The sequence below is a fragment of the Delphinus delphis genome, chromosome 1 (assembly GCF_949987515.2).
Source record: "Delphinus delphis chromosome 1, mDelDel1.2, whole genome shotgun sequence".
Taxonomy (NCBI): Eukaryota; Metazoa; Chordata; class Mammalia; order Artiodactyla; family Delphinidae; genus Delphinus; species Delphinus delphis.
The window spans coordinates 116547954-116572829 of NC_082683.1; the positions used below are offsets into that span (position 1 = coordinate 116547954).

At 38.0% G+C, this 24876-nt stretch overlaps 1 protein-coding gene across 1 annotated transcript in view; it reads left to right on the forward strand.

Moving 5' to 3' along the window:
- The first annotated feature begins 3674 nt into the window (after positions 1-3674).
- ATF6 (activating transcription factor 6) overlaps positions 3675-24876 on the forward strand; it is a 220086-nt gene continuing 198884 nt past the window's right edge. Inside the window, exons 1-4 of the mRNA XM_060033171.1 lie at positions 3675-3776; positions 14749-14813; positions 17477-17564; positions 19523-19629. Coding sequence (XP_059889154.1) covers positions 3725-3776; positions 14749-14813; positions 17477-17564; positions 19523-19629 — 312 coding nt within the window. The 5' untranslated portion in view covers positions 3675-3724. The remainder of the gene's footprint in view (positions 3777-14748; positions 14814-17476; positions 17565-19522; positions 19630-24876) is intronic.

Below are 24876 nucleotides of genomic sequence, written 5' to 3' on the forward strand. Positions count from 1 at the left end.
AGGGGGAAGGATTTCTTATGCAATATACAAATAACAGAGATCATTAACAAAATTTGATACACTTGACTATGTTAAAATTAAAACCTAGAGGACAAAAACCCCATAAACAAAGACAAGTGTCAACCTAAGAGAAGGTATTTGCTATATACATACGGGTTAAATGAATAGACTATTTAAAGGTGTACACATCATTGAGAGAAAGAAAATCCAATAGGAAATTTTATAAAAGGTAAGAATGGGCAATTCACAGAAGAGGAAATAAGGTTTAATGAACATGAAAAGATGCACCACCTCTTTAATTTACATTTAATTTAAATGTAAATTATAGTCACACCCTTCACAGGCAAAAAATAAAAGTCTGACTACATCTAGTGTTGGTGAGAATTCATCACTGCTAACGAGAGTGTAAATTGGTATAATTTGGCAAATAGTAGTACTCCTACTGCATGATCCAGCATATATCTTAAAGACATTCTTGCATATATGCACAAGGATACCCATAGAAGGATATATTTTATGTAACAGTAAAAAGTTGAAACAATCCAAATGTTCACCAGTAGGGAAATGAAAAAAAGTCTATATTGTATATTAATAATGTATATATTCAAGGAAATACTATAGAACAGTTAAAACAGATCATCAAAAAGTAATGTTGAATGAGAAAAGTGACTTGGAGAACATTAGTGCTATAAGTTTATGTAAATTAAAATACCCCCAAACAGCACTAAATGTATGTATCTATACACATATTTAAACATGATCAAAATAAAAAATGGCTTTGAATGATTACCATAAAATTTATAATGGAAGTTGTCTATGTGGAGGGAGGGAAATGAAGCAGAGGAAAACGCAGACCTCAACTTTATCTACGATGTTTAATTTCTTATGAAAAATCTGAAACGAAAATGGAAAAGTTAGTATTTGTTAATTCTTGGCAATAAGTACACAAGTGCTTGTTTTGTAATTATCTGCACTTGAATAAAAAATTAAAATTTTGAAAATTAAAAAATCGAAAATTTATTGGAGTTCAGTCATGGTGATTTTCTTAAAAAAAAGGCTAAATTATCTGGTGGATACAGAAGACTTGCTGGTTTTATTTTAGGTTTTATGCCAATTTTTGAATTTGCAGTTGGGTAAGAATAAAAATCTTATAAATTGCACCTGAAATGAAAACTGATTAGTTAGCTGATGACAGAAGGAATCACCTTTAACGTAAGGGAATTTCGTGATTTTTTTTCGGGGTTTGGGTCCCAGGGCTATTTTGTACATTGGGGATTGTGTAATCTGTAGTAATCATCCAGCCACGAGGAGTTTGGAGGATTCTGGGAAGCATTTGTTTCGTTTAGTAACCGAGGGAAAGATTCCACTTAGTCCTAGAGGGATACGTGTTCTTTTTTTAACATCTTTATTGGAGTATAATTGCTATACAATGTTGTGCTAGTTGCTGCCGTATAACAAAGTGAATCAGCTACATGTATACATATATCACCATATCTCTTCCCTCTTGCGTCTCCCTCCCACCCTCCCTATCCCACCCCTCTAGCTGGACACAAAGCACTGAGCTGATCTCCCTGTGCTATGCGGCTGCTTCCCACTAGCTATCTATTTTACATTTGGTAGTGTATATATGTCCATGTCTCTCTCTCACTTCGTCCCAGATTACCCTTCCCCCTCCCTGTGTCCTCACATCCATTCTCTACCTCAGTGTCTTTATTCCTGTCCTGCCCTTAGGTTCTTCAGAACCATTTTTTTTTTTTTTTAGATTCCATATATATGCGTTAGCATACGGTATTTGTTTTTCTCTGTCTGACTTACTTCACTCTGTATGACAGGCTCTAGGTCCATCCACCTCTCTACAAATAACTCAGTTTCGTTTCTTTTTATGGCTGAGTAATATTCCATTGTATATAAGTGCCACATCTTTATCTGTTCATCTGTCGATGGACACTTAGGTTGCTTCCATGTCCTGGCTATTGTAAACAGAGCTGCAATGAATATTGTGGTACATGACTCTTTGAATTATGGTTTTCTCAAGGTGTATGCCCAGTAGTGGGATTGCTGTGTCATATGGTAGTTCTATTTTAGTTTGTTAAGGAACCTCCATACTGTTCTCCATAGTGGCTGTATCAATTTACATTCCCACCAACAGTGCAAGAGGGTACCCTTTTCTCCACACTCTCTCCAGCATTTATTGTTTGTAGATTTTTGATGATGGCTATTCTGACCAGTGTGAGGTGATACCTCACTGTAGTTTTGATTTGCATTTCTCTAATGATTAGCGATGTTGGGCATCCTTTCATGTGTTTGTGGCAAATCAGTATATCCTCTTTGGAGAAATGTCTATTTAGGTCTTCTGCCCATTTTTGTATTGGGTTGTTTTTTTGATATTGAGCTGCGTGAGCTGCTTGTATATTTTGGAGATTGATCCTGTGTTAAAATTTGCTTCGTTTGCAAGTATTTTCTTCCATTCTGAGGGTTGTCTTTTCATCTTGTCTATGGTTTCCTTTGCTGTGCAAAAGCTTTTAAGTTTCATTATGTTCCATTTGTTTATTTTTGTTTTTATTTCCATTTCTCTAGGAGGTGGGTCAAAAAGGATCTTGCTGTGATTTATGTCATAGAGTGTTCTGCCTATGTTTTCCTCTAAGAGTTTGATAGTGTCTGGCCTTACATTTAGGTCTTTAATCCATTTTGAGTTTATTTTTGTGTATGGTGTAAGGGAGTTTTCTAATTTCATTCTTTTACATGTAGCTGTCCAGTTTTCCCAGCACCACTTATTGAAGAGACTGTCTTTTCTCCATTGGGGATATGTGTTCTTAAGGTAGAGTATTTTAAATATTCAACTGCTGAAATGCTTTAAAAAGAAATTCCATTAAGTAGCATTCTTGAAACTGCTTCGTCAAAGTTAGTTAAAATTTTCAGTTAGAGTTTGTGACGTAGATGGATTTTTCTAAACAAAACCGTTTCTTAAGTTTTAGTAATAAAAAGACTGGGAATTTACCTTATTGTAGGTCTTAGGGTAGGGTCGCTTGGACTTTCACTACTAGGTACTATGCTTTAGAAATGTATGTTTAAGGAGGTGAGTTTGATTTGGGGGAGTTTATCTTTTATATTTACGTTTTAAAATTTGTTTAAATAAACATAGTCTTTCTAGAAGTACGATTCATATTATTTTTGCTTATCTCAGGTACTGTGCCAGTGGAGAGGCAGCTCAAACGAATTTGGAAAAAATAGTTGTGTGTTTTCCTTCCACACACTTGTGTATACGGAGAACTTTTACATTGATAGTGAGTTTTTCGTAAAAATTAAACCAACTTTACTTTCTTAATCTCTAGTTTTGTTCTGATATATCTACACTGTGGTATTGAGAATGATACTCAGGGGACGAGCCAGTATGTTCAGAAAGGATTTTCTTCCCCATTTTTTATGTTATTAATATATCTTATTTAACCGAAGTAGTGATTACGTCTCTTTCTTTTTTCCCTAAAACAGCGGGACAGAAAATGCCGAAACCTCCAAAAGGGAAATATTTACTCAGAGATTTGCTTAAAATTAGCTTAGTCTCTGACGTCACTCGCGCAGAAGTAATTTGTCTTCATTCGGCCACCGTCGCGTCAGCGTTACGGGGTATTTTGTCCATCTGCCGCCACCGTCCCAGATATTAGTTGCCGAGTTCCAGGGCAGGCGAACGTGTGTTTCGGGGGAACCGGCTGGCGTTGCCGGCACCATGGAGTCCCCTTTTAGTCCGGGACTCCCTCACCGGCCGGATGAAGAGTGGGGTGAGTGGGATATGAGACTGTACCAGGGGTGGCTCCAGGTTTCTTCCCCCTTACTTCTGCGCATTTGTGGTGACAGGTGTGGACGAACCCTGCCGAGGGAGCGAGGGCCACTCGTTGCTTCCGTCCGTGGTCGTAGTAGAGTCTAGCAGAACCTGTCGGTTTCTGCCCTGGGGACAGCGAGCGTAAAATGTTGCCTGATTGGAATTACTACCGTGTTTCACCGCTTCCTCTGGGAAAGTACCAGGTGATGATTTTGTGGGGCGAAAACGACGTCATTAGGAAGCTTAGGGCAGGACGGCTGTGACCATCAAAAAGGCTGCAAGCTATTTTCTCAGAGTGTGGGATGTGGGAGATGCTTGCCATGGAGTGTACGTGTACGTGTTTGGTTTGTGTGAGAGAATGTGAATCCTCATCTCGAAGCTTCCACTATTGATCGAGGCTGATGCCCATCTTGGCAGAGAAGCAAAGCACCCCAGCACCTGACCCCATGTCCCTGATTACGTAGACCTAACGCTTATAAACGGATATAATCCTGATTGCTCTCCGAATACAACTCTGAATTTTCTTGTTATGGATATTTTGTTTGGTTTTGTGGTCAGGAAGAGTGGAATGGAATGTAGTGGAAATGAGAGTGGAGAAGCTTTATCATCTAAGTGTTTAGAAGAAACTTATATTCCTCCCTTGTTTGCCAGACATAGTACTAATACTGTTCTTGGGCTTCAGTATGAATTTGGGGTTGTATACATCCCTGAATGTGTCCTGCGGTGAACCTACACCCTTCACTAGCTTTAAAATTTGGGGGAAACCCAGACTGACCTTCATTTTTTTCCCCCTTGGACCATCGTTCTCAGTAGCAAGAGTGTAATCTCAATTCTCTTTGTTGAACTGAAGTCCTCATTTGATTTTCCAAGGGCAGAACTTCTCTTAAATTATATAGTGTTAGAGATTTATTTCAGTCCTTGGATAGGTTTTCTATGAGTTGTTGGAAAAACGTTAGACTATCTCTTCCAAATGTATTTTCCCAAGCCAAATGTAGTCGTAGTAATAGGAACAGTTGCCGTTAAGCACTTTATTTGTGTCAGGTGCCCTGCTTAGCTCTTACATCCCAAGCCAAGTGTAGTCGTAGTAATAGGAACAATTGCCGGTAAGCACTTTATTTGTGTCAGGTGCCCTGCTTAGCTCTTACATCCCAAGCCAAGTGTAGTCGTAGTAATAGGAACAATTGCCGGTAAGCACTTTATTTGTGTCAGGTGCCCTGCTTAGCTCTTACATGCATTATCTTATTTAATCCTCCCAACAGTCCAGTGAGGTATTGTTATTTTACAGGTGAGGAAGCTGAGGCTGAGAGAGAACGAACGCTCAGAGTCTTATAGCTAGTGAGTGTCAGAAACAGGATCAGTACCAGGTTTGTCTACCTCCAAAGCCTGTGCACTTAGTCACTATTCTATATTGCTTTCCTAAGTTATTTCTACAGATTTGATTTTTACCAAGATCCCCCCAGTTATTAACAAATCTACTTCAGTATACTCGGTTGTTATGATCTGTTTTCTCAGCTAGTCAACTATTATATTTTCATGATGTTTCTTAAACTATAACTGTGAGGCACTTCCTGATAGCATTATTATGTCTTCTGATACCCAGGCTGCATTTTCCTGACTAATCTGACCAGTTGACTCCTAGTCTTAATGTTCTTTAACAGAGCATTCAGTTCTTTGTAGTAGGTTCACTGACTCAGCTCAGGTACCTTGCCCTGCCCCTCCCTGAACATGCCCATTTCCCATGGTTTTCCAAGCTTCTCTTTTCAAACTGTTAACAATCTTTTCTTAGTGGAACACTTTAATTCTGCTTCCTCAAGTGTTCAGTAAGCAGGATAGATTTTGCAGGCACTGGAGTGAAAGGTTACTGTTTGCTAACATTTCTCAGTAGAATATGGACTCTTTTTCTGGGAGTTGCCATTTTGGGTGTTCAAGTACTTCACTGATTTATTTGACTTTTTTTTTTCTATATTAGAAGCTAGCTAGTTAAAATTTTTAAAATCAGATTATGTAATTAGTACTTGTGACTCTTAACAACTTTGTATAATTAAAAATGACTTACTCAGAACAGCCTATGATGGGATGTGCATCCCATGTGCATTTTCCCTTTATGTGGGGTGATGAAATTTTGAACGGGCCTATAAACATTTTCTGTAGAGGTCTAGATAGTAAATATTTTAGGCTTTTGTGGTCATGTGGTCTCTGTTCTGACTCCTCAGCTCTGCCAGTTGTAGTACAAAATCAGCCATGGACAATGTAAACTGAGCATGACTATGTTCCAAAACAACTTTATTTATGGATGCTGAAATTCTATTTCATGTAATTGTTTTTAATACTTAATAGAGTTTACTTTTAGTACAGTTTTAGATTTACAGAATAATTGAGGGGATAGTACAGAGTTCCCCTGCCCCCCAAGTTTCCCCTATTGGTAACATCTTGCATTACAGGAGTACATTTGTTACAATTGATGGGCCAGTATTGATACATTAGCATTAACTAAAGTCCATAGTTTATATTAAGATTCACTCTTGTTCATTCTGTGGGTTTTGACAAATGCATAATGTCATGTGTCTACCATTACAGTATCATATGGGATAGTTACACTGCCCTAAAAAATCCGCTGTGCCCCACCTGTTTGTCTCTGCCTCCCTCCTCCAAAGCCCCAACAACCACTGTTCTTTTCACTGTCACCTAGTTTTGCCTTTTTCAAAATGTCATATTGTTGGAATGATAGAGTACGTAGCATTTTTAATTTGGCTTCTTTCATTTAGCAAAATGCATTTAAGATCCCTCTATTTTTAATGGCCTGATAGCTCATTTCTTTTCAGCACTGAATAATATTCCATGGTATGGATGTACCACAGTGTCTTTTGGGCTCCCATAACAAAATACCTGGGAAGCTTAATGAACAGAAATTTATTTTCTGACAGTTCTGGAGGCTGGAAGTCCAAGCACAGGTGCCAGCATGGTCAGGTTCTGGTGAGACTTCTCTTCCTAGCTTATAGATGGCCACTTTTTATTGCTGTGTCCTCATGAGGCAGAGGGGTGGAAAGGGAAGGAGGGAGGGAAGGAGGAAGAGGTGGGGGAGACAGAGAGGTAGGTAGGTAGGTAGACCTCTCTCTTAGTCTTATAAGGCCACAGTTCTAGTAGATTAGGGCCCCACCCTTGTAACCTCATTTAACCTTGATTACCTCGTAAAGACCACCCTACCTCTGGATGCAGTCATCTTGGGGGCTTCAATATATAAATTTTGGGGGGGATACAATTTGGTCCATAGCACACAGTTTGTTTATCCATTTACCTGTTGAAAAACGCCTTGGTTGCTTCTAGGGTCTCAAAACCAGTTAAAGACAGACTGAGGCCAGGAAAGAGGGCCAGGCATGGGGGACAAGAGTGACAGGTTCCGGCTTATAAAGGGCTTACATGCAGTGAAGGGACAGCCACAAACTGTTCTCCAGTGATGGACACTGCACAGAGAATTAAAATTGGTTGCTTTCAAATGTTGGCAGTTATATATAAAGCTGCTATAAATATTCATGTGCAGTTTTTTTTTGGCTGCACTGTGAGGCTTGCAGGATCTCAGTTCCCCGACCAGGGATTGAACCCGGGCCATGGCAGTGAAAGCGCCAAATCCTAACCACTAGACCACCAGGGAACTCCATTGCAGCTTTTTATGTGGACGTAAGTTTTCATATAAATTGGGTAAATATCAAGGAGCATTAATGCTGGATCATACAGTAAGAGTATGTCCAGTTTTGTAAGAAACTTTCAACCTGTCTTCCAGAGTAGCTGTGCCATTTTGCATTCCCACCAGCAGTGAATGAACATTCCTGTTGCTCCAGTCCTGCGAACATTTGGTGTTGCCAGTGTTTCAGATTATAGCCATCCTGATAGGTGTGTAGTGGTATCTCATTATTTTAGTTTGTAGTTCCCTGATAACATGTGATGTGGAGCATCTTTTCATATGCTTTATCTATTTGTTTTTAAAGGAAAGGTCTTTTAAAAAATATTTGTTTATTTATTTTATGTTTTGGCTGTGTTGGGTCTTAGTTGCGGCATGCGGGATATTCGTTGTGGCGTGCAGGCTTCTCTCTCTAGTTGTGGTGCTCAGGCTCTAGAGCATGTGGGCTCTCTAGTTGCGGCATGTGGGCTCTCTAGTTGTGGATCTCATGCTCAGTGGTTGCAGCACACAGGTTTAATTGCCCTGCAGCATGTACGATCTTAGTTCCCTGACCAGGGATCGAACCCATGTACCCTGCATTGGAAGGCGGATTCTTAACCACTGGACCACCAGGGAAGTCCCCATATGCTTTATTTGTCATTTGTATATCTTTCCTTTCCTCTTTCCTTCCTACCTCCCTCACTCCCTCCCTTTCTTTTTCTTACAATTTGCAAAAGCCACTTTTTTTTTTGCCGCACATAAGATATATGTACCAAGATCAGAAGCTTCCATCTGCCACTGTGGTTTCTTTGATAAATTCAGTGTCTTCTGTGAAAGTTCTCTGTACCCTCCTGCGTTGACCAAAACCTGACTCCCCTGATAACACGGTTTTCCCTAAAGTCCTAGTGAATGGTAGCTCTTTTCATTCTCAAAACCTTTTCTCCATTAGGGCCTCTGAAAGTGGGTTAGTTATCTTCCTTGTTCTTCATTGCTACTTTTAGATCATTCTCCTTTCATCCTCCCTAAAAACATCCAGGCTTAAATTTCACATTGTCTCACATGCTGTCCTCTCCCTCTCCCTCTTATAGTCATCTGGTGATTTCTGGTTCACTCTCCCTCACTTTTTGAAAAAATTTAGTTCCTAGCTTATTGTCACTTTCTTTAACACTCCTTCCATCATGATTCTTGGCTGATTTCAGTATTCTCAGAGAAGATCCTTCAAATACCCTGATCTCTCGTTTCCTGGGTCTCGTCTCCACCTTCCACCCTGTCTCAGGCATTTTCTTCCCCAATCATAAACCTAAACCTTGTCAGTACTAGTAACATAATCTCAGTTTCCAACATCCCACTCTGACCATCACCTTCTGTCTTACCAGCTCACTCTCTTTAGTACTCCAATTCCAGTGGTACCTTCAACACTGCTGAGATTCTGCCATCTTTTCACTGTCCCTCGTCCCCTTTATGTTATCACTTTCCCCTTATCCAGTTTAAATTCCATGGACAATCTCTGTAATCATTCCCTCACACCCTCAATATCCTTGTCTCTCTCTTGTTTTGTAGTTCTCTCTTTGATCAACTGCAACCTTGGCTAAATCCAACTCTGTCTACTCCATGAATGCACTCAAGTAGCTGAAAGTGGCTAAAAAAGAAAATTCAACCGTGCTGATTGGTCTCACTTTAAATTTATGATACTAACCTGAAATAGACCATTAAGTATTACCTGGCTGATCATATTTCCTTGGTCCTCTCTCTCTGATGATCGTTTTTATAAAGGTTCTTCTCTCCTCAAACCTCCAGCACCTCCTCCTGCATTCTTTGAATCAGAAGAGAACTGCTGCAATCTCCTACTACCTCATCTACGCGTGTACCAGTATATTTGCCTTCTCTTTGTTGGTGGGAATGCTAGAACCGATCACTTCTATATGTGCTTTAGACCCCTCCTTCTTTGTTTTATTTTTTTAAAATTTATTTATTTATTTTTGGCTATGTTGGGTCTTCGTTGCTACTCACGGGCTTTCTGTAGTTGCAGTGAGTGGGGGCTACTCTTCGTTGCGGTGCGTGGGCTCCAGGTGCGTGGGCTTCAGTAGTTGTGGCTCATGGGCTCTAGAGCACAGGCTCAGTAGTTGTGGCACACGGGCTTAGTTGCTCCATGGCATGTGGGATCTTCCCAGGTCAGGGCTCGAACCCATGTCCTCTGCATTGGCAGGTGGATTCTTAACCACTGCACCACCAGGGAAGTCCCTAGACACCCCGCCCCCACCCCTTTATTCAAGAATATTGCTCAAGCTCTTCTTCCTTCTGTTTCCTGAGTCTTCATTTCCATCCCTACATGTAGTTGCTTCTCCTGTCTAGAGTGAAAAAGAAAGAAAAACCCCCAAACCCTCTTTAGATGTTACTTCCCTTATAGCTTCAACTACATTTCTCTTTTTTATTTTACAGCAGAATTCTTTTTTAAAAAACGTCCATGTTCACTGACTCCACTTTCTCTTTTCTCACTGTCTCTTGAACACAATGCAGTCAGGCTCCACCACTCCACCAAAGCTGCTCTTTCTAAGGTCACCACTGTTTTCCAGTGGCCATTTCTCATCTTACAAGAAGTAAAAGAATAAGTAAATGGTCAAAGCAGCAGTCAGGTGGGAAAGCTTGCTGAGCAAACAAAAACTAATAGCTACCATGGTTTACTACTGTTAGGAGAAATCTATATAGTAGGTAGTGTGGGGTTGGTGAAAAAGATATAGAAGTAGGTAGTAAATTTTAGAGATACTTCATAGGTAACCAATGCCACCAATGTCACCACTTTCTCATGGATCTTTCTAAGATATTCTGTAGTATACAAATGTATTTATCAACCCACTCTCAGTTTTTTTAAGTATTCACAAACCACAGAAAAGTTAAAAAAGATCAGTACAGTGATAACCTGTATTTCCCTTATCTAGACTTACCGTTAACATCCTGCCATACTCACTCTTTCTGTCAGTATTACCCACACTTCTCTCTTCTCTCATTATCTGAAAGCAGGCTGCAAATAATATGAAACTCCTAAACACTTCACTGTGTATCTCCTAAGAACAAGGAAATATGTATTTTTAAAAAGCATGAATTCATGCTAATACCCACAGTTCAAAGCCAGTACCACAGAGTTCTTTCTCACCTTCTTGCATTATATACTTTTATTTCTCTTTTCCTACTGTGTAAATCCTGATTCCCAATAACATCCTATGTTTTTATGGGCTCACTTTAGCTGCTCTATTGAAAATATACTGAAAGAGTGTCAAGGGCAGAAGCAGAGAGACCATTTGGAGGCTACTGCATCAATCCAAGTGATTTATGATGAGAGCAGTGGAGATAATGGAAGTGGTTGACTGTGGATATATACACATACACATATGCATATGTATATACCCATGTGTATATATATATTTCTTTAAATAAATTTATTAATTTTATTAATTTTATTTTTGGCAGTGTTCGGTCTCTTCTGCGCACGGGCTTTTCTCTAGTTGTGGTGAGCGTGGGCTTCTTATTGCGGTGGCTTCTCTTGTTGCGAAGCACAGGCTCTAGGTGCACGGGCTTCAGTAGTTGTGGCACATGGGCTCAGTAGTCGTGGCTTGTGGGCTCTAGAGCGCAGGCTCAGTAGTTGTGGCGCACGGGCTTAGTTGCTTCGCGGCATGTGAGATCTTCCCGCACCAGGGCTCGAACCCGTGTCCTCTGCATTGGCAGGCAGATTCTTAACCACTGCACCACCAGGGAAGCTCCCCATGTATATTTTTTATTCAAAATTTAAGTTTTGGAATAGTTTCAAACCTACAGAAAAGTTATAAGAACTGTGCAAAGAACTGTTGCATGCCTGTCAGACAGATTCCCTGATTGTTAAATTTTACTGTATTTGCCCCATTTCTCCTCCTTTAGAGAGAGAAAAAGAGAGTGAAATGTGTTGTTAACTCATTACCCTTAAATACTGCAATGTGTATCCCCTCCTCCCCCAAACAAGGTTACTGTCCTATATCACTGTCATACACTCCTTCCAGTCAGGAAATGAACATTGATACAGCGTTACTATCCAATTCACAGATACCGTTCATATTTTGCTATATGTCTTAATAATGGCTCTTTTTCCTTTCTAGTCTGGGACCCTACCTGCAAACACACATTACTTTTACTTTTCATGTCTCCTTAGAGTTTTTCAACCTGGGATGGTTGCTTAGTCTTTTCCTGTTTCTTGTATTCTTGACAGTCTTAAAGAGTACAGGTCTTTTGTTCTGTAAGATGACTCTAAACCTAAGTCTATATACTGTTTCCTCATGACCAGAATCAGGCCATGAGTCCGTGACAGGAATGCTAGAGAAATGATAGAGGCACACTATGTTGACCTGTTCCAAGGTGATGTTCACCTTGATCAGATTGTCAAGTTAGTATCTGCTGGATCTCTCCACTGTAAAGTCACTATTTCCCCTTTTACATTTGATTCGTATTGGGCTGGCCAAAAAGTTCCTTCGGGTGTTTTTGGTAACATCTTACGGAAAAACCTGAACAAACTTTTTGGCTAACCCAGTATTTTGGGGGAGATAATCTGAATGCCACCAATGTCCTATTCCTTACTAAACCTTCACTCACCAGCCCTGGCCTCCATTGATAACTCCAGCTTATATCAAGTACCACTCTAATGCCAAATGGTGATTCTCTCTTAACATTCTGTGTACATTTATTAATTGACATCATACTGTAAGAAAAAGCTTTCTCTGTTTCTTTGTTTATTTCATTATGAGCTCACCAATTCCTATTTGATTCAATGGGTTGTAATCTGGCTTTATTTTGATGCTCAGATTTTCTGAGAATTGACCAGTAAGAGTCCATTCATATCAGCTCCTTTGTTCTTTTGACATGTTTCCATCATTCTCTGAGGATTTCCTTATTTTCTGGCACAACAAGATTTTCCGAAACCTATTTTGCACTTTCTCTGCCTAAGCCCTGGAATCAGCTCTTTCTCTAAGGAGCCCTTTAGTGGACTTCCGTTTAGTAGAGGATGGTATTCAGTATCCAAGGTCTGGAAACATACGATTTTTCAGTGCTGGTGGGATGTCTTCGTTTCTAGGACCTGTTAGCAGACAGAACTAGGACATACATGTATGTATATGTGTACACACATATACAAACATCTATAATTCTTTCTGTGTATGAATATTTTAAGAAAATGTGTTCGTATTAATACTTCTAATTCCAGTGCAACATCTTAGCGTTCTTTTATTCTCTTCCCTTTTCACGTTTCTAAATCCTTTCTCAGAAAGTGAGAAACCTAGCTCTAATATATTTTATCATTTGCTCCATCAATTAACACATCTGTTTGGTACTATCACTCTCCTAACCACTCAGGCTGCTTCTTACATCTGCCACTCCGTTCCTCCTCCCACTGCTCCATTTTTTTGGCATCTGAGGCATGCTGCCACCTCCACAAGGCACCTCCCCTCCTATATCATCCTATTTCCTTGGGTACCAGGCACATTGCCACAGAGGATGACACACACAACCCCACCACCCTCCTTGCTCTGCTGACATCTCTGTTGGGAAGAGTAGGGAAGGGAAGGAAGAATGGAAAGGAAAGGTAAGATGCCACATTACCAATACATACTTTGAAGACAGAGCTGACAGGATTTACTGGTAGATTGAATACAGAGAGTGAGGAAGTAAGCAATGACTCCTAAGGTTTTTGACCTGAGCTCCTGGGATAATTGAATTGTCATTAACTGAGATGAGGACGAACCAGTAGGAGGTTTGGTGAGGGATGATTTGAAGCTCAGTTTTGGATGTGTTAAGATTGAGATGCCTTTTAGATATCCAAGAGGAGAGGTAGAGTACTCACTGTGTACATGCGTCTTGAGGTATGGACTGGAGATGTATATTTAGGAATCCTTGGCGTATAGATGCTATTTAAAGCCATGAGCTCAGCTGAGATCACAAAGGGAGTAGAATAGATAGAAAAGTTTGCACTAAGCCCAGGGACAATTTCATGTTAAGAAGATGAAGAATAACCGGTAAGGTAGGGCCAACCAGTAGGGTGGGAGGAAAACCAGGTGAGTATGGTAATTTGGAAGCCAAGTGAAGAAAATGCTTCAATTAATATGAAAAGATCAACTGTTTCAAATGCTATTGAGAGTAAGATGAGGACCATGAATTTACCATTGAATTTAGCAGAGGAGAAATCATTGGTGACATAATACCTGATGTGTATGCGTGTGTATGTGTTGGGGGGGAAGCTTGATTTGAATAGGTTCAAGAAGGAAAGGGAGGAGAGAAATGAGAGGCAGCAGATAAAGAACTCTTTCAAGTTTTCGCCTGTGTATAAGGTACATAGCCACAGTCATCTACTTATATGGGTTTTTTGTTTTGTTTTGCTCTGCAGCTGAGTTTAAGGTAGTCCTTTTCTGAGAGTTATATGAATAACCTTTCATTATCACTACACACAAAAAATGTGCTATGTACTATTTTGTTTTAGGCTGGTGAAATGTTTCTACCGTTGGCCAAGTCGGTGAGAGACTTGCAGTGTAGTTCTTATATATGTGAAGTAGGGAAATCACCAGAGCAAATTTCAGTGGCATGTTAGTAGGGAGTACAAAGGCAGACTTAGATTGGGAAACTCTTCAAAGTGCTTGAAGTTCTGAAATGTTAAAGAAAATAGACACATTACAGATTATACAGTAATCAGTCTTCTTTGGCCTTATCAGCACCTTGACCTGTGTTCATATATTTCTCAGTTTATAGGAAATCTTATTAGGAAATTGGAACATAGTTAGATTTGTTGAAATAAATGAAATGGTTTAGATGAGTGAATTCCTTATTGTTTGGATAGAAAATTGGTTGTACCTCTAACTTAAGGCAAGGATGGCAAATACCTGGTACCTGTGTTGCCATATTCCTCTCCTGTCATCACCGCTGATCAACCATGTCACTTTTTTTTGTGCTGAACCCAGATGAAGCCTCAGAATTTGTGTTAGTAATGTTCCAGAAAGTCACTATCAATTAGTCCAACATGACAGGACATAAAACCTGTTTTTTAATCCCTGGTATAATGATTTAGTTCACAAGATAAAAATTATGTGGAAAACAATACATATGTTAGAAACCAGCTTTGAATTGGTTGTCATTCACACTCCTAGAGTTTATCAGTAATAGTAATGGCTAATGAGAAACCCTAATAGAGCTGGCATAAGGATACAGCACTTATTCTTTTGTCAAAACATTGAATTAACAGTAAATATCTATTCTTTTTTTTTGTCCAAAGATTCTGCCCTCTTTGCTGAACTTGGCTATGATGACCTGCAATTGGATGCGGCAAATGAAACTTATGTAAGTATTTATTAGAGGAGAAATGCTGAATAATGTGATATTTAATCTTTAATTATTGCAAGAAGATTTCAGGATAACACGTTTAGGCTAGTTATTTAAGTTTAAATAACTTTTAAGATTAAGTATGAAAGTTAGTAGCCATTTTGTAGTCAGTGAGTGTAGGATTGTAGAAATTGCATTGGTCTTGGTATGAGAAGACTTGTATTCTAAGTCTACCTTTGGCCCCAGGGTTTTTTTTTGGTTTTTACAGATATTTTGCTGCATAAGGGAAACAGTGTGATGTTAAGGAGTATGTGTGTCATGGATCTAGTTAAGAGAACTTACCAACTTCCTTTTTTAAAGTTATGTATACTTAGTGTTGAAAGCTCTGAAACTTAGAAATGTCCTTATTTTTTGCCTTTGGGTGGTTAGAAGTATGCGTAAAAGCTATTATTACAGCACTTTAAGTTCTCAAAAATATTTTAGATTTTTTTTTCTTTTCTGGATTAGTATATGTGAAGCTGTTTGGCCTGAACTCTTACTTTGTCTTATTCTTTAATGGATGAGGTGCTTTTTGACTTGGGAAGTAGTTCAAGTGAACAGAGTGATTTTATATGCATATCAATCAGGTTGAATATTTATCACTTATTTTTTAAGCCCTTATTAAAAATAAAGCTTGCTTAGTGAGTTTAAGACAAAGAAAAAGTTTAAAAAATATCATGTGTTTCACTCCCTTCTATTGATTCATGGTAAAACAACTGCTAAATTATTCTTGTTTTACCATGAATCAATAGAAGGGAGTGAAACACATGATATTTTTTAAAATCAATGCATGAGGTTTTAGTGGTTTCATTTACTCTGTGAGATGCTTTACAGTGTTGTCTGTTGATTAAATTGGCTTTTAATATTGGCTGGTTGCTTAAGCAACTGGTATTTTTTCATAACCTCCAGAGCCTAACATCGTCAAGAAACAATATAGTAAATTTGAAAGATTCAGGGAAATATGATCCTGATTTTATAACTAACATTCTGTCACTCAATCTTTCAGTTCCTTAGTTTTTCTGATATAAAATAAGAGATTGGATTAAATGGTTTCAGACAGCCCATTCTAGCTTTAAAACTGTCATTCTTCTTTCACATGGCTGTGCAAGTTTCCCTTGAGAAGTCATTGAAGAACTAGAGTATATAAGTACCAGTATGTTTTGCTTTACATAAAATGGGTCTGTGAAATTTCCAACCAGATAAAATTCTTATGCTGTAAAATGTATTTGACTTTTTTGTCTGAAGATTGAGTATGAATCATCCTCGAAGTAGGTCATGCCACTGTTGAACATGTTAAAAAGTATTGCGAGCACTCAGGCAAATATCCTTCCTCAGTTTACTTAGATTAAGAAAGTTTGAAGATTTTTCGTTGCTGAAAGTGTGGGGCTGCTTAATTTTTTGATAGCTAGATTCCAATATGAGAAAAAAGCAAAGGAGATTGATTTAAAAGGTGGTTCTTTCATAATTTAAGTAGTTTTTTCTTTTTTTTTTTATGTGAACTTTCACACATTCTCTTTATATAATTTGCAATAATATTTACTCAGTTTAGGGCAGTATAAGAAAAGTTTCCCTTCTCTCCTTCTGTTACATTCTCAATAAAAATAAACCACAGAATAGACATTTGAAATGATAATATTCTAGAAATTATTACCAAATTGTTGTTATTGATAACTAGATTAACCTTTACTTTTTTCCTGAGGCTTGCTTTCTTGCTGTTTTATTATCTGTCACATTAAGTTAATATTGACTACTTTTTAACTTTGTTGTACTGTTTATATATTAAGTTTACTTCTGTTCTTATCTCTGTAACCTTAAACATTTAAAATAGTTGTGGTACTGTCTTAATCTTAAGCTCCTATGAGGGCTCTGAAATCATGTGGCAGTTCTTCATTAATATATATGGTATAAGATGGTCATCCAGATGACCCAGAATATGATTATATTTAAATTTAAAAATTGTCATCTGAATGAAAAGAAACTAAGAGCCCTTCTAAGAAGTTTACTGACCCCTGTTTGAGAAACTTAGTTTTATCTTCTAGGATTAAAAAAAAAATTAGAAATTTTATTTTAGAAATTTGAAAAGTACAGAACAGTAAAAAAAATATAAAATTACCCATCCTCCTATGGATCTCTTCCTTCTCCCATAAGCATTTTAATAATTGGTATATTTGAAGTTTCAGTTACAGTCTCTTTATGATTCCTGCATGTCTTTTGGATACATCTATATTCTTTCCCTTGTACATAGAGATGATATTGTAAATAGGCATTTGCTGTGACTCTTTTCCTTAATGGCAATGGGAAAATTTATTTTGCTGGATCTCCTTTATGACAAAACACATATTTTGTGACTGTTGTAAAGGTCCATTTCCACTGAAAAGAATGAGACCAACTGAATCTTTCAGATAGATGTTGACTTCAATACCTCCTTCCTAGCTGTTACTACTGTGCTTAAAATAACTAAATTGGTTTATCTCTAAGCTATCCAAGATGTATTTTCAAGATGAACTGATTAACTTAGAAAGTTATTTTTACTAAGTTGGGTAATCACAATTATATTATTTATGGCAAATTGCATCTGTTAGTTTGATTTCTGGATGTATATATTTTAATCTTGTAATCTTTTGCTGATTTGAAACCTACAGGAAAATAATTTTGATAATCTTGATTTTGATTTTGATTTGATGCCTTGGGAGACAGGCATTTGGGACATCAACAATCAATTCTGTACAGGTAATGCTGTATTTCATTGATAAAAAATTTAAATGGGTCCATATTATTTTGTAGTTTGGTAATAGTCAAAATTAGGTGGGGTTACTGGGCCACTTTTGTAGGCCAAAAATTTCCAGGGACTACATTCTATTTTGGTGTAGCAAGGCATACGTAAATTTCTTGCCAAAATAGATATAAAGAACTTCATAGTAATGTGTTAGTCACATAATGAATAAAAATTTTATTATTCAGAAATATTGATTTTGAATTATATGTAATATTCTCTAAGAGATTAATCTATCTGAGAATTAGACAGAATTTAGGGAATCAAAGGGAAGAAGCTTGGGATTATTAGAACCTAGGAACTTAGTGTAGGGGTCCCGTGTATACACATCTGAGGAGGAGGCCCTACCTGGCTAATGCTAGTATCTTTAAGGGGCCCAATGAGGTGGGTTTTAGGTGTGCTGAAAAAAGCTGGAACCTGGAGCAAACTGTCCCTTCTGGGATGAAGCTGATGGGAGGATGAAGAAATCCCTTCTTCCCTTCTACCTTTTAGTATCCTTCTAGTATCCCCTATGGACAGGACCTAAAAGGAAGCCAGCTGAGACATGTATTAATAATTTGCATCACAGACTATAGAAGGTAGACTTAGAGCTGAGAGACAATGTGTAAATAACCAGCACATTTCCCCATCTAAATTGCAGCCCTCCCCACTGCTGCATTTCCTTTTCCCTTTCATTTTATGTATTTGTATATCTTGCTCAATTCCTGTCTTCCCTCACAGAATAAGAGCTACACGAGGCCAGTGTTCTGGTTCCTACCATTGTGTAACAAACTATTCTAAAACTTAGTGGCTTAAAACAATAACCATTTTATTAGGCTCCCAGAATCTGTGGGTTAGGCATTTGGACAGGATGCACCAGGAATTGCTTGTCTCTGCTCCATGGTGTCCAGACCTCATCTGGGAAGATTTGAAGGCTGAGGTAGCTTGACACTGGGGGCTAGAGTTACCTTAAGTTTTCTTCGCTCACATGTCTGATGCCTGGTCTGGAATGACTTGAAGACTAGGACTGCCAACTTGAGTGCTTACATGTCATCTTTCTATATGGCCTGGCTTCCTCACAGCCTGGTGGTCTCATGGTAGTCAGACTTCAAAGGCTCAAATGTGAGTGTTTCAACACACAAAATAGAAGCTGCATTGCCTAATGTAACACAGCCTTGGGATTCACCTAGCATTACTTCCATACTCTGTCAATTGAAGAAGTCATAAGCCCACCTAGATTCAAACAGAGGAGGAAATAGTGGCTACTTCTTGATGGGGAAGTGGCAAAATCACATTATAGATCATGAGATATGGTAGATATTTTGTACCTAACTTTGGAGAACACAGTCTGCCACAGAGATTCTTCTCTTCCCCATTCCTACCCTGTTATAAATTTGACACCTAGGAACACCTAGGCTATAGTTACTCAGCACATTTTTAAAAATACATAGTTCCAAAGATAGGAACATTTTTGTGTTTTAATTGTATTATCAAAAATGCTTTCCACAATAATTCTTTCCTGTTTCTTATGTTTTAAAATTATTTTGGGGGGAGGCTATAATTTTGCATATTGCATAATATTCAAAAGGTACAAAAGTCTGTAGAGAAGAAAAGTGTCTCTTTTGGCTCTTGTCCCTCAGCCATCAAGTTCTGCTTCCCAGAGACAACCACTGTTATCCATTTCTTATGTTCATCCTTCAAGAGAGTTAATGCAGATGCTAGTAGTACAGTAGTATACACATGTATAATTTATTACACAAATGGAAGCATACTAGATTTACTGTTTTCTGCTCTTGAATTTTCACTTGATGATATATTTTGGTGACCTTAGCTTCTATATCATTGAATTTTAAAAGCAGATTTTACCTTCTTTCTTATTCATTTCATTCTGAGTTTATATTGTTCAGTGGGAAAATTTTTGCCCCTTGTTTTTCAGTTAAAGATATTAAGGCAGAACCTCAGCCACTTTCTCCAGCCTCCTCAAGTTGTTCAGTCTCATCTCCTCAGTCAGTGGACTCTTATTCTTCGACTCAGCATGTTCCTGTAAGTAACCAGTCTTTTACAGTGATTTTGGTTACAGTGGAATCTGGAAAATATGTATGTGTGGGAGGCAGTTAACATTTATTAAGTGCTAATATAAGTCCTGTTATCTCATTTAATCCTGAGGAAGCTGAATCTTGAGGAATGGCCTTGAGGGAGCTAGAAAGCTGTTAGTCTCTTTGGTTTTGCCCTCCTTCCCTTATGTTCTTGTCTTCATAATTTCATTGTTTCATTGCACCTTACCAGTACCCAATATTTTTTTTGTTTATTGACTTATTGTCTTTTCTCCCTGCTACCCTCTTTACTCCCCGTTAGAATATACATTCTTTGAGGACATGGAAGACTGTAAGATGGTCTGTTTCTGTAACTCCTTAGCCATGTAACCTAGAATGGTCTCCTTAGTTCAGGAAAGCCTAATACTACCTTTTGAATGCGCTAATAAGGTTTTTTACAAAAGCACCTTAAAAATGCTTCTGCTCTTCATCTAGACAAAAGCTCTGAGGCCAGGAAAGCGAAGTACCAAAGGGCTTAGGTATTTTTTGGAATGGGGAAAGGAAAAAATATAAGAAGAAAAATTCAAATTACTGTTTCAGTGAATTATATCTGCTGGAAATTGAGGTATCTTCATAATTTCCGTATAGTCAGTTACTAAATCCTGATGATTCTATCCACTTAGTATCTCTAAGATTCATCTTCTCCACACACACCAGGCCATCGTCACCTCATCTGGATTAAGGCAATAGAATTTTGACTGGTCTCTCTGCCTCCTAACTCCCCAAACCTTTCTTAGTAGAGGAATCTTCAAAGAGAAATTTTTCAAAATCACAAATTTGATTGTGCCAGTTTTTTGCTTAAAACCTTCCCAACTCTTACAAGGACAAAATTTAAATTGCCAGTGTACTAGGCCCTCCATGTTCTGGCTCCTGTTTACCTTTCCAGTCTTGTTTCTCACTATCCTTCCTGTTCCTACCTTCACACTCCCCTTGGGTTTAACCCTGAGAGCTCCTGTGTGCTCCAGTCATTCAACAACTGTGCCAGGAACTGTGCCAAACACCGTCCGTGGACAAGAGCAGCGAGATCTCTGCTCTTACCATTTTAGGTTTTTGTACATGCTCTTCCTTCTGCCTGAAATAGCCTCATTTTCTTTCTTCTTTGAAAACTCCTATTCATCCTTAAGTCCCAGTTCAAAAATTACTTTCTCTATGAAGCTTTTCTCTGATTGCCTGTCTTGGCAGTTCTCTGTGGTCCCACAGTTTCTCCAATGATTTAATTTTAAAAACTTAATTTACTTTTGAAGTCAAAAGTATTAATATATAACAAGGTATATTCACAGAAGCCTGGTTTCTGTCCTATTCTTTCCTTTCCATCCTTTCTTACACAAAAGGTAGCATACTACATACCCTGCTCTGCACCTTGCTTATTTAACTTAGAGGTAACTCTAATTTCAGGATATAGAATCTTTCTCATTCCCTTTTATGGCTGCATAGTGTTCCACTGTGTGACTATATTATACTTTATTCAGTGATTTCCTTACTGATGAACATTTGTGTTGTTTTTGGTCTTTTCTGGACTCAAACAATGCTGTAATAAATAACTATGTACATAAGTCACTTCATATTTTTGCCAGGATATCTTGGCAAAGATATCTGGTTATACCCCTAAAGAGAGATTGCTGAGATCGGGGTGAATACTTTTTTAATGTTACTGTTTATTGCCAGATTTCCCTCCACAGGTTGTACGGTTGTATATTCTGACCAGCAGTATGTAAGAGGGCCAATTTTCCCTTCATCATTACACAGCATGTTTTGTTTTCTATTTCTTTTATTATAAGTGTGGTTAAACATCTTTTTGTATATTTCATATGTCTAAGGCCTATTTGCATTTCTTTTTATGAACAGTTCAAATTTTTGTCCACTTTTCTATTGGATTGTATTGGTCTTTTTCTCTTCAATTTTTAAAGTGTTTTATTACATATTAGGATTATTAGTGTTTAGTGTGTGAAATAAGTTACAAGTGTTTTTCTCCAATTTGTCATTTGTCTTTAAGCTTTATTTTTGGTGTTTATTTTCTCCATAGCTGAATTATCAATCTTTTATTGCTTTTTGTTGTTGTTGCTCAAAGGAGGGTTTTCACCACTCATAGGTTATAATATTTTTATTCTTGTTTTCTTGCTTATATTAACTTTTTGTTTTGAAAAACCTTAAACTTATAGAAATATTACAAGTACATTACAAAGAACTTTTTTTTTCCTCAACCATTTGAGAGTAAGTTGCCAACTTGATGCCTTGTCACCCCCAAATACTTCAGTGTCTACTTCCTACAAGCAAGGATATGTCTTCTAGCCACAATAAAACCATTAAAATCAGGAAATAGATGTTTATACCATACTATCATCTAATCTTCAATTCCCATTTAGATTGTACCAGTTGTCCCAAAGATGTCCTTTAGTGAGCGGAAGGATCTAGTTTAGAATCACACATTGCATTTGATTGTCTTGTCTCTTTAATCTCCTTCAGTTGAAACAGTTCATTCTTCCTTGACATTCATGACCTTGTCACTTTTGGAGATTAAAGACTAATTATTTTGTAGAATGTCCCTCAGTTGGGTTTGCCTGATGTTTCTTCAGGATGAGATTCAGGTTTTGTATTTGTGGCAGGAATATCACAGAAGTGATGCTGTGTCTGTCTCATTTACTTTTGATGTGATGGCACACAATTTTCATTTGTCCTGTTACTGATAAGGTTCACTCTGTTCATTTGATTAAGGTGGTGTCTGCCAGGCTATTCCACTGTGAAATTGCTCTTTCTTCCTTTGCCCAAAATAAGTATTTTATGAGGAGGTACTTTAAAACTATGTAAAAATAACCTGTTTCTCTTAAAGTTATTCATTTATTTGTTTATATCAGTATGGACTCATGGTTTCCTAGTTTATTCAACAGATTATAACCCATTACTATAATTATTTATTCTGATTCTTATGTTATCCTGGATTTGGCCAGTGCAGGTCCCTTCACACTGACTCCTGTGTTCTGGGCATTGACACCTGCATCAAGCTGACCCAATATGAGCAGGGTAATCTGCTCTGACTCCCTGTGCTGGGCTGCCTGCCCCCACCTCCTCTCCTTAGGCTCCGATATTCCACCAGCCTGCATGGATGCTGGTCTTGCACTGCTCCATCTAGTGGCCTTAGGATCAAATTATTCAGGAAGTAATAGTTTCTAAGTGACTGTTAATACATATTTTTCATAAGGTTTTATTTTAAATATTTAGATCTCTGATCCATTTGGAGTTATCTTCGTTTATGATGTGAAATACGAATCCAAGTTTTTTGTTTTCCCAAATGACTATCAGAAGGATTGTTCCAGTACCATTTATTAAATCAATTCGTTTTTTAAAAAATGAATTTTATTTATTTATTTATCTTTGGCTGTGTTGAGTCTTAGGTGCTGCGCACAGACTTTCTCTAGTTGTGGCGAGCAGGGGCTACTCTTTGTTGCGGTGCGCAGGCTTCTCATTGCGGTGGCTTCTCTTGTTGCGGAGCATGGGCTCTAGGCGCACAGTCTTCAGCAGTTGTGGCATGCAAGCTCAGTTGTGGCTTATGGACTCTAGAGCGCAGGCTCAGTAGCTGTGGCGTATGGGCTTAGTTGCTCCATGGCATGTGGGATCTTCCCAGATCAGGGCTTGAACCCGTGTCCCCGGCATTGGCAGGTGGATTCTTTTTTTTGTTTTTGTTTTTGTTTTTGCGGTATGCGGGTCTCTCAGTGTTGTGGCCTCTCCCGTTGCGGAGCACAGGCTCCAGACGTGCAGGCTCAGCGGCCATGGCTCACGGGCCCAGCCGCTCCGTGGCATGTGGGATCTTCCTGGACCGGGGCACAAACCCGTGTCCCCTGCATCGGCAGGCGGACTCTCAACCACTGCGCCACCATGGAAGCCTTCTAAGTGATTATTAATACAATATTTTCATAGTGAAAATTTTGTTAGCTGGTTCTTAAATGTGTTCCAAGTAGACAGCATATCACCTTGCAAACAAAGGCGCTTCTGTTTCTTCTATTTTAGTATTTATTCCTTTTATTTCATTTTATAGTATAATTATGTCTCCTAGAATTACAGAAAAAGCAATTATTTCTTTCTTGTCCTGACTTTAATGGCAAAGCATTTAGTATTTTACCATTAAGTATGACTTTGGCTATACAATTATGCATAGCTTTTTTTTTAATGTTAAGAAAATGTCCCTCCAGTCCTTATTTTTTAGGACTTTTATGAGGAGTTTTTGCTGAATTTTATCAGATGCCTTGTAAGCATCTAAGGCTATGAAGATAATCATTTCCTCCTGTGTTATCTCATAGTCTTTGTTTTTTTCCAAATATATTATTGTTATAATATACTCTGTAAGGTTCATACAGCCCCACTTATGGCTACATGCTGAATAGGTGTTGAGGATGAATGAATGAAACAATTCTCATTCTCACCAGCATTAGTGAGAATGACCATTTCTCCCATATGGTCTTTCAGGTCATTTTAACTTTTTCTTATCTGATGATTTTTTTAAAAAAAGATTTTCTTTTAAATTTGCCTTTGGATACTATTTGCATTTCCTTTTCAGTGAAATGGTGGTTTCTTTCCTTTATCCATTTTTGGCAAATATTTTCTCCCCATATGTATCTTTTAACTTTGTTTATGTTCTGTTTTTTTCTTATAAAATATTTTAATTATTATTTGTTCAAATCTATTTCTTCTTCCTTTATGGCTTCTGGCTTTTTTGAGGTAAGGGAGCCTACATCATGCTGAGAGTAAACAAGTATTCTCTTAATTCTTCTTTCAGTAATCTTATAGATTCTTTTGAAGATGGTATGATGTATGTATTTACGTACTTGTGCCCATTCCATTATTATACATAACATCTTTTTCTCTTGGAATTGAAATGCTACTTTTATCCTATGTTAAGCTTCTTTATTCTAACAAAATGAGACAGATCCACTGAATATTAAAAGACTTTTAGAAAATATTAATATTTATATATCTGTTTTTTAAAAAACATTTATTATTTTTTTTAAATATTATTTTTGTATATTGCATCGGGTCTTAGTTGTGGCACACAGGGTCTTCATTGAGGCATGCGGGATCTTTCATTGTGGCGCGAGGGCTCTTTGTTGCTGCGCGCGGGCTTCTTTCTAGTTGTGGCGCGCAGGGTCCAGGGTGTGTGGGCTCTGTAGTTGTGGCACCCAGGTTCCAGAGCGTGTGGGCTCTGTAG